At 44.6% G+C, this 9,577-nt stretch overlaps 2 protein-coding genes across 5 annotated transcripts in view; one reads left to right on the forward strand and one right to left on the reverse strand.

Moving 5' to 3' along the window:
- The window catches only part of LOC117141423 (talin-2), a 29,158-nt gene extending 23,911 nt beyond the window's left edge, over window positions 1–5,247 (forward strand). For 3 of the 4 annotated variants that reach the window (XM_033304852.1, XM_033304854.1, XM_033304853.1), the window contains exons 12-17: window positions 17–207; window positions 2,155–2,271; window positions 2,333–2,848; window positions 3,205–3,864; window positions 4,086–4,660; window positions 4,719–5,247. In XM_033304852.1, the coding sequence (XP_033160743.1) occupies window positions 17–207; window positions 2,155–2,271; window positions 2,333–2,848; window positions 3,205–3,864; window positions 4,086–4,660; window positions 4,719–4,977 (2,318 nt within the window). In that variant the 3' untranslated portion in view covers window positions 4,978–5,247. Of the gene's footprint in view, window positions 1–16; window positions 208–1,499; window positions 1,694–2,154; window positions 2,272–2,332; window positions 2,849–3,204; window positions 3,865–4,085; window positions 4,661–4,718 lie in introns of those variants that run through there. The other variant, XM_033304855.1, reaches the window with a different exon arrangement.
- A 344-nt stretch (window positions 5,248–5,591) lies between these two features.
- Window positions 5,592–7,235, reverse strand: LOC117141424 (isovaleryl-CoA dehydrogenase, mitochondrial). The gene is made up of 3 exons (XM_033304856.1): window positions 6,961–7,235; window positions 6,779–6,904; window positions 5,592–6,720 (listed from the first exon to the last, which is right to left on the reverse strand). The coding sequence occupies exons 1-3, from the start codon at window positions 7,173–7,175 to the stop codon at window positions 5,799–5,801; spliced, it is 1,263 nt and encodes a 420-aa protein (XP_033160747.1). The 5' UTR covers window positions 7,176–7,235; the 3' UTR covers window positions 5,592–5,798.
- Window positions 7,236–9,577: the final 2,342 nt, after the last annotated feature.

Genomic DNA, 9,577 nt, shown 5'->3' on the forward strand with positions numbered 1-9,577 from the left:
AATGTTTCTAATTTAGCTCAACTGGCTGAGGCAGTGAAGCGAGGTGCCTGCTCGCTAGGCTCTACCCAACCCGATTCCCAGGTCATGGTCATCAATGCCGTCAAGGATGTAGCCTCTGCACTTGGCGATTTGATTAACTGCACTAAGTTGGCCTCCGGCAAGTCCATCAACGATCCCTCCATGCAGGATCTTAAGGAGAGCGCCAGGGTAAGCTGCACCTGTCCCATTTTATACCCCCTGTCTTTCTCTATTACTCTCTCTCTCTTTCTTGATCTTACGTAGTTTTTTAAACTCTTGCTAATAAGCTTTCGTTGTTGTGGCTTTTAGTATCTGCAGGGTGATTCCCTTAACTGATAACATGTAGCTTTCAATAATGCAGTTAAGGGAATTATACTGCTTTAGTTTCTTATCCTTACTCACAAAATTGTAACTGACTTCAAGTGGTTATGGTTTGTGCTCCTAAATTATGCCAATTGGTTTATCATAAAGTTTCAAAAGGGACCAAAGACTATAAGTAAAATAGGACTGCATTTTTGGAATACGGACGGATTTTTAAGGATTCATCTTTATTTTTATAATCATTTTTTCTTTTCCACGCAAAATATGTACCGCGCATACATAAATGTTGTCTGTGGCATATTGAAAATTCAATAAACATCAAATGGCTTTGGCACTCATCTACTCATACACTCAATAAAAAGAGGAATCCCAACACCCGCTAAAAAAATCAACCTCATAAATGTATCTGTGTATATTTGGACCCACTGCTGCTGTCTGAATTTTTGAATGCAAAATAATTAAAAAGGCGTCTCCCATGCATCCTGCATCCTGCTCCCTTTAAAGCTTCAGCTCTGTGTTGTCGTTTCTTTAATGTTATTAATGTTATCAATGTTTAACCGAACGCACCCATGAAAAGCCCACTACTTGCATTAATTCTCTGGCGGCATCGGCAGCAAACAACAGATTTCTCGCCCGGCTACTCAACCACCCTTCTTGTCCAGCTCTCTAACACCGTGGTCATGCCAGTACCATCCCTTTCGGCTCTGCTGCTGCTGCTTACTGCGCTCTCCCAACCACCAAGGCACCCCAACCACCCACCTATCCAAACACCCACCCTTCCGAAACAATCGTCCACCCACCCCACCTACCACCCACCACTTCCAACGTTTGTAAAAAGAAAACCGAATGGGAAAATCCATAAATTGATGTATTTTTTCGTTTTGCTAATTCGTTGTGCCTTCGACGTATCTGCTCTTCTTTTTTTCCCACAACACACAAACCGAACAAAAAAATAAAAAATACACTCATGAACTGTACAAAAATGCAAATCGAATTCAAACCGCTCCACGCTCCTCCTTCTCTTCATGCGCTGCGCTCGCTGTGGAAAACAATCTGCTATCAAATCGATATCAAACCAAAATCTCCATTCATCCGCATATGTATATGTATGTACAAATCGAACAAAATCAAAAAAAAAATCGAAAAATAACGCCGAGCAGACGCTTCAAGATGTTTGCCAAACAGCTGCCCACAATGGTCATTCAAAAACTAACCCACAGTCCGAAATGCGAAGTGGCAGCCACATCCTCCTCGGCAGCAGCAGCATCGACATCATGGCCAACTGAAATTCTGGGACGAAATTCTACTTGCATTACTCCATTGCACAATGAAACATAATTTTCGCCACTCGAGAAATTGAATTCAATCTGATTGTAAGAGAACTTTTAAGTGCTGGGAAGAGCAACGAGAATTGAAGTCCTCTTGAAATGCAGACTTTTAAAACAGCAAACTTTTAATTTTTAATTTGAAAACGCTTACCTGGCGCCTAGAAGTTCCCATTTATCTCTTTTCAATGTTACCAAGTCATTTTTAAAACTAATTCTTATTACTTATGCGTATAATAAAAAATCAATGGAATATTATTTTTGCTATATTGTAGTTTTATATTGATTTGTAAGAGTGCCAAAGCCAATTAGAACGTAGTAGTAGAAGTAGTAGAATATCATATGTAGTGGTAGAGTAGCTTGTAATCGTAGTCATTCTCCTATCTGTAAGCAACTCTCTTCAAATCACTTCTTTACTGACCAAAAACATTAACCACAAACATCTCTGCTCTGCTCCCAAAAAAACTTCTTTACATTCGCAAACGAATAGGTTATGGTGCTGAATGTGTCCTCCCTGCTAAAGACTGTGAAGGCTGTCGAGGATGAGCACACTCGCGGAACTCGTGCAATGGAGGCCACCGTAGAAGCCATCTCGCAGGAGATTCGGGTAAGTTTATAAAAGAATTTGTATGGAATTTATTGTAACACCTAAATATTTATTCCGCCAGGCCATGCACTCTCCCCCACCAGTTGGCAACACCCAGGTGGGACCCGAGGATCTGATCCGAGTGACCATGAATGTGACGGCCGCCACGGCCAAGGCTGTTGCCGCCGGAACCTCCAATCTGCAGGCTGATATTGTATCTGCAGCCAATCTGGGACGCCGTGCCATCTCTGAAATGCTTATCGTCTGCCGCTCCGTGGCCTGGAACTGTGCCGAAACGGAGGAGCTGAGATCACGCACTCTGGAGGCAGGAACTGCTGTCGGGGAATCGTACCGCGATCTGCTCAGTGGAATCCTTCACAACTGCAGTGCCGACGATCGCATGCATTTGTCGCGTCGCGTGGCCAAGTGCGTCACCGATCTGGTGGCCATGGCCAGGCTGCTCAAGGGCTCCGATTGGATCGATCCCGAGGATCCCACAGTCATTGCTGAGAACGAGCTGCTGGGCGCTGCCGCCTCCATCGATGCCGCCGCCAAGAAATTGGCTTCACTGCGTCCTCGCCGTCAGGCCGATGTCAAGGTGGGTCTTAGTTTGCTATTCTTTACATAATCAAACCTAGTTTAAATGGTGAATGATAACTAACTATAGTGATATAACTGAAAACTCATCCTAGTACATAAGCGGTGCTTGATTTATCCTTAACTTGCCCTTCAAAATGAACTAATTGATGGTTCCAGTGAGATATGTTTGATATTCTTGGTTGTTTCATTCAAAAGTTCACCCAGGAATCAAACATATTATTACTGTGACCCTCGCCAATCTACTAAAACACTCAGCTCAAGAACTTAACTAAACTCCATTGGTGATTGTTTCATTCTTTTTCGCCTCAAGTCAGCATGTAATAATATTTCACCTTTGATTTCTCTACCACATAGATTGAACTCGACGAAAACATGAAGTTTGACGAAATGATCTTGGAGGCTGCCAAGGGCATAATGGGAGCATCTGCTGCCTTGGTGCGTGCTGCGAACGCTGCTCAGCGTGAGCTCATCGATACGGGCAAGGTGGCCCGTCGTCCGCTAACAAGCTCCGACGATGGTCAGTGGTCGGAGGGTCTCATTTCGGCCGCTCGTCTTGTGGCCGCTGCCACTCACAGCCTGGTGGAGGCAGCCCAGAACCTGGTGCGCGGAGTGGGCACCGAGGAGATGCTTATTTCCACAGCCAAGCAGGTGGCCGCTTCCACGGCTCAGCTACTGATTGCCTGCAAGGTGAAGTCTAATCCAAACTCTGAGGCCGGTCGTCGTCTTCAGGCCGCTGGCAATGCAGTGATCAAGTCCACAGACAACCTGGTGCACTCTGCACAACAGGGCCTGGAAGCAGAGGAGGAACATTCGCTTAAGATCAACACATCGATGGTCGACGGTATGGCGCAGGAGATCAACGCTCGATCCGCCGTGCTACGCAAGGAAAAGGAACTGGAGGAGGCGCGACAGCTTCTGAAGAATGTACGCCATGCGCAGCGCTACGCGAAGAACGCTCAGGGATTCACCACAGACGAAAGTGACACCGAGTACGCCTATAGAAGCCAGAACAATGTATGAAACACGTTTATCACTTTTCCACATTGTTATATTTTTTATTAGTCTTTGAAAGCACAAAAGCAAATGAAATTGGCATTGAGATGAATGGCAAAATTGAAGCACCAATTTCTTTCAAGTAGTCTAGCTATAATATCTGGTGTGGGTAGCAAATCTAACACGTAACCGATCTAACCGGCAGTATTTCTTTTCTCTCTTCTAACCTCTAACCATAACAGACTTTGGGTCGCAGCGGTTACTACGGATCCAGCGAAATGCCCAGTTCGCCAAGCTACTTGTCCGGTGGGCAGCAGCAGAAGCATTACTATAACCATGCCAGTCCTCAGCCGCAGCACTTCCATCACCCAGGAGCGGTGTCTCCACCGCCGTCAAACTATCCACCGATGGATGATCCCAATGGTGACTTCCCACCACCACCGCCACCACTGTCTACAACCATTTCTAACATGCAAACCGCCACATCGGGTCACAGTTTCCGCCCTAATCCCAAGCTAACAGCCAATGCCGTGCCCAGGCCCTATCCAGGTAGTCCTGGCGGCAGCAATGGCCTAATCCCTGCACCCACCACATCAGGCACACCCACTAACACAAACTACCAGCAAAGTTATGAGTCGTCCAGCATTAAAACGCTAAACTCATCCCCACCGGCGGTGCCAAAGAAGCCCGCTGTAAACCGGAATCTGGCGGCGTGTGTGCAGGATCTCCATGACAAGACGTTCGGTCAGGGCGGCGTAGTACAACTTACGGGCGGAAATGGCTATCCAGGTCAAAACTACGAGGGATACACGTCTAGGTGCGCTTGAACCCATTCCCTATTGAGCACTTTTGCTAATCCTCTTGATAAATTGCAGATATGAGACGCGTAACTTCGACAAGTCAGCCAATAATACCACCAGCAGCAGCAGTGAACTTGGAGCGGTCAAGCCATTGGAGTCAAGTTTCTCGCAGATGACCCTTAACACCGATGGCGGTAAGATCAGCATTGTTGACCAAGGCTCGGAGCGACTCACCTCGATGACCCAGCGTGTGATGGAGCGCAAGTCCTTCACCACAACAACGGAATCCCGTTCGGAGACGAAGACGGAAAAGCACAGTTTTCGATTGGACTGAGCGTTCCAATTGAAGCAATTCTAGTTGCTTAAGTAAATGTTGTATGATTGCCAAAAGTGCTTTTAACATTTACACACCCATAAACATACTAATAGAAATAATTTAATATTAATTGTAATTAGCCACTAGCGAAACTACATCTATATGCCTCTACCCATACCATATAATCAGCCTAATATTAACAACCTAATCTTGCTAATCGAGTTTCAATGTTTTCGTATATCTGTGTTCTACGTGTTTATTTGCCATTAAATTGCCCATATATATTTATACGAGATGTGCGAACTTATTGAGGCAAGTTTTTGTTTAAATTCAACGAAATTACAATTAATCTCTAATAAGCGTAACACAAACAAATTTGGTTCTTCACTTTGTTGTTATTTTCGATGCAATTTATTACTGTGCACTAAACATGAAATATTATTTTCTAACGTAAGAAAACTCTTGTTTTTCACCAATACGTAGAGCAGTCAGTCTATGTTCTATAGTTGTGAATTTTATTCGATGTAATCAATGCCTTTTATTTCTCTTTGTATATACGTACGTGTGCGAGTCGTGTATGCAGTTGCATATTTAAATTGTGTATTTTTTGTAAATTAATAAAAAAAAACATATTTTAACATATAAAGTTTTACTTCTTTTATTAAGGCACATATACATACATATAGACATTGATAAAACATACAGATTTTATAAATCTTCAAAAAATAAATGCAACATTTAGTCTGTCAGGTAGTAGAGTTGGTCCACGTCATTGCCACAGTTGTCATACCATAAATGCGTCTCTGGGTTACATTGGAAAAAGAGATGGCGATCTCTCTTTACTTGTACTCCTGGTTGAGCTGGCGACCAATCAGCCAGCGTCTGATCTCCGAGGTTCCCGCGCCAATCTCGTATAGTTTAGCATCTCGCAGGATGCGACCAGTGGGATTCTCGTTAATGTAGCCATTACCACCGAGAATCTGAATGGCATCGAGAGCCACCTTGGTAGCTTTCTCGGCGGTGTAGAGAATAACGCCAGCACAATCTTTGGGACTGCGATTGCCGGCGTCACAGGATCGGGCCACTGTGTACAAATAGCTCCTGCACGCACTCAGTGTGGTGTACATATCGGCCATCTTTCCTTGCAGCAACTGGAATTCTCCAATTAGCTTGTTCATTTGCTTTCGCTGGTGGGCATAGTCGAAAGCCACGTCGCAAGCGGCCTGCATTAGACCCACGGGTCCGGCGGCCAGTACTAGTCGTTCAAAGTCCAATCCCGACATGAGCACGTATACGCCCTTGTTCTCCTGGCCCAAAATGTTCTTGGCCGGCACCTTCAGATCCTGGAAGACCAGCTCACAGGTACTGCTGCCTCGCATGCCCATCTTATCCAGCTTTTGGGCCACACTGAAGCCTTCCCAGGCGGTCTCGACTATGAAAGCCGTAATGCCATGCTTGTCCGGAACACCGCTGCCTCCTGTCTTGGCATAGACTATCAAAGTGTCCGCATCAGATCCATTTGTGATCCAGAACTTTGACCCATTCAGCACATAGTAGTCTCCTTTGCGATCCGCACGCAGCTTCATGGATACGACATCGGATCCAGCGCCCGGTTCGGACATGGCCAGACCTCCAACATGCTCACCACTGCACAGCTTGGGAAGGTACTTCTCCTTCTGCTCGGGGGTGCCGTTCTTGGTCAGCTGGTTAATGCACAGATTGGAGTGTGCTCCGTAGGACAAGGCCACGCCACCAGCAGCACTGGAGAATAAGGTTTATAAGGATTATCGTAATATAGGTAATATATGTATATGTTTACCGGGAAAATTCCTCCATGATGATGCAGTGGTCCAAATAGCTGCCCCCAGTGCCGCCAAAATCTGGCTCCGCAGTGATGCCCAGAAAGCCAAGATCACCCAGTTTCTTCCAGAAGGGGCGCATGTCCCTAAAAAATAATATTTAATTAAAGGTAATTGTGATATAAATCCAGCATTATCGTACTTGAAATTATCCAATTTGTCGATTTCCTTGGCCAGAGGCGCCAATTCCTTCTGGAAGAAATTAAAGGCCACTTCCCGCAACTTTTGGCGATCTTCATCCAGACCGAACATCGCATCGTTGACGGGATAGTGGGCGAGGGTACGGGTCCAGGACAAAGGACGATCGCCACGTTGCAGCAGGGATCTGCATGACTGGGCCACAAATCTCAGAGCCATGTTAATTTTGGGGAACACTATTCTATACTATTATCTAACGCGATCAGCTGTTGCCACTCGTTACAGCGGAATCAACTAGTAGCGCTCAAACAAGTGGGCGGGCATGTGGCCAAACGAGCGAGTTGGAATCAGAAAATAATCAATGAAGTAAAAAATATTGATAAAATACAATAAAATATTTAAAAAAAACTAATATTTCATAAATATAAGCATTCAATTAGAGCTATTTTTATTTTTAGTTGCGTATCAAGTAATACCAAAATATAAACATATACTGAAAACCATTATGTTAGGATAACCATCTAAAAAAAGGCAATTAATGGGTAAGCTTTCTAAATAAATCGAATCTTTTTAACTTAGGTAAGATAAAACAAGTCTTAGTGTTCTACACACTAACCAACACTGTTTGGCGCGATATTTAAATAGGCAATTCAAAAGTGCCCGCCATTTCACTAAACCCTTAGAATTGATTAATTCAAAAATATTTCTTAAAAAATCTCAATTCGAAATGTATAAATTATTCATAGAAATTAAAAATAATAATAAAAGACCGAAAATTTAATTTTAAAATCGTATTGCCCGCCACTCTGTAGTTAGCCTCGTCTTTTTGCGCATGATTCACCAATGACCCTTAGAAGGCCCCAACAGTGACTACCAAAAGTGCGCTTCCCACCAGAAGCAGGTCATCGAAATAGCTGGCTAGACCTGCACATCAAAAGGACATCCCAATGGGAGCGTTAGGAACACTTGGCCACCAGTGCGCATGACTCACCAACAGCGGATGGACGGGTTACCGCTGCCGATGCCGGCAACAATAGCAACTACCACAACAAGGGCAGTGCAGGCGCAGGGATAAACATAAACAGAGCCACCAGTCTGCCAGGAGCTTCGGTCTAAATGGAATTAAAGAGGCGGCGGCGACCGAGCCCAAAGTCCTCAGTGCCGCAGTCGGTGTCCATTGCCGGACCTATCGGATTCCGAACCGGATGCGGAAATGTGTTGCCCAACGCAAGGCTAAAAAGATAATTAATTGATGGGACCCAGAACCAAAGGGGAGAAACAAAAAACAATACAGTGGCAAATGTGCAGTGCTGTTTCGGCTCTCGATGGCCAGGTGTAACCGAAATAATTGAACAATTCGGGAGGCAAATCGATAAATGTCCTCATAAATAAGTCGCTCCGGGCAGGTGGAGAGGCTCACGTGTGTGCGTTTGATTAATGGCATGTTGCCCGGTTGAATGTTGTCATGAATTCCAGCCAGCTAGCTATCTAGCTCCTCCCCCAGTAGTCGTCGTCCACATCCTGTCAATCAACTGCGACCCACTGAGGACACAGCTGGTATTGTAGGTTTCCATGGATCTGCTTTTGGATCCGGACCCGGATCCATTATTGCTGTTGTTGTGTCCTGCACGTGTTTTCATGCTTAGCTTTAATTAGAGACCATAGAAATCCACATCCACTCATTGCACCCGCACTTGGCTTAAAGGTCAAGGATGTAGTAGATGTCCTGGTTGTGGCTAATGCCACTTTAATCACATGCTCTTTGCCTGATTAATCCGGGCAATGGATTGGACTCTGGTAAATACTACTGTGTGGTGTTTATGTAACCAACTGAAACCCCTGCTGCAATCTACACTTTCCTTTGCCTTTCCCAGCAATTAAATGCCGACCGGGTCTATAAACAGATCTCACTGTCAGTGTCTGTTGCAGCATTCTTGGGATGTTTGTTTGGGCGCACTTAATGCCAAGTGGAATGAACTTGATGAGCAGCACTAGCAGTTGCCACTTTTAGTGGCCCACAAAGGCGTCTCCATCTCCGATGGCTTGTAGTGCGGCAATTGAACCCGACGGCTGGGTTGTTGGGCCCTTTGGAGGGGGCTTGCATCCTCATAAACATGGCTGAAACACAAAACATGCAATCTGCCGACTCAACAGCTTGAACTTGTCGCGTCCACTGCACAAAACTTTTGATGAACTTGCCGTTTTGCAATCGTAATAACAGTCTAATGCACACCCGAACAATAGAAATCAGTTTTAGGATTTATTAGTTTAATTGTTTATAAACTTTATCAGTACCTGAGATGCGAATTTGAAAAATACTCCCATTCACTTTTTCACCGTATGTACATGATCTGAAAAACGAAGAATTTTCAATTACAGCATGAACATCTTTAGTCACATTCCATGAATTCGATTTTGATACGCTGTTAGCAGTTTTTCCTCCCAAGCGAAATGATGAAATGAAAAACTCCCTTGATGAAATGGTTTTCAAGTAAATAGCAAAATCCAACCATTTTCCATTACCCATCTGGCTGGCAATCAACCAACTCGATATGGCCGAGGCTATATCTCTAAAAATATCTCGCTCAAGCGAAATAGTGTGTGATAAGCAAGTGCATTTC

The sequence above is a fragment of the Drosophila mauritiana genome, chromosome 3L, assembly GCF_004382145.1.
Source record: "Drosophila mauritiana strain mau12 chromosome 3L, ASM438214v1, whole genome shotgun sequence".
Classification (NCBI taxonomy): Eukaryota; Metazoa; Arthropoda; class Insecta; order Diptera; family Drosophilidae; genus Drosophila; species Drosophila mauritiana.

What these genes read in the sequence shown, in the direction of transcription:
- LOC117141424 (XM_033304856.1), bottom strand. Translation starts at nt 7,175, where the DNA reads ATGGCTCTGAGATTTGTGGCCCAGTCATGCAGATCCCTGCTGCAACGT. An exon ending in GACAAATTGGATAATTTCAA is followed by an intron (nt 6,905 to 6,960) that starts GTACGATAATGC and finishes ATTATTTTTTAG; the next exon opens with GGACATGCGCCCCTTCTGGA. An exon ending in ATCATGGAGGAATTTTCCCG is followed by an intron (nt 6,721 to 6,778) that starts GTAAACATATAC and finishes CTTATTCTCCAG; the next exon opens with TGCTGCTGGTGGCGTGGCCT.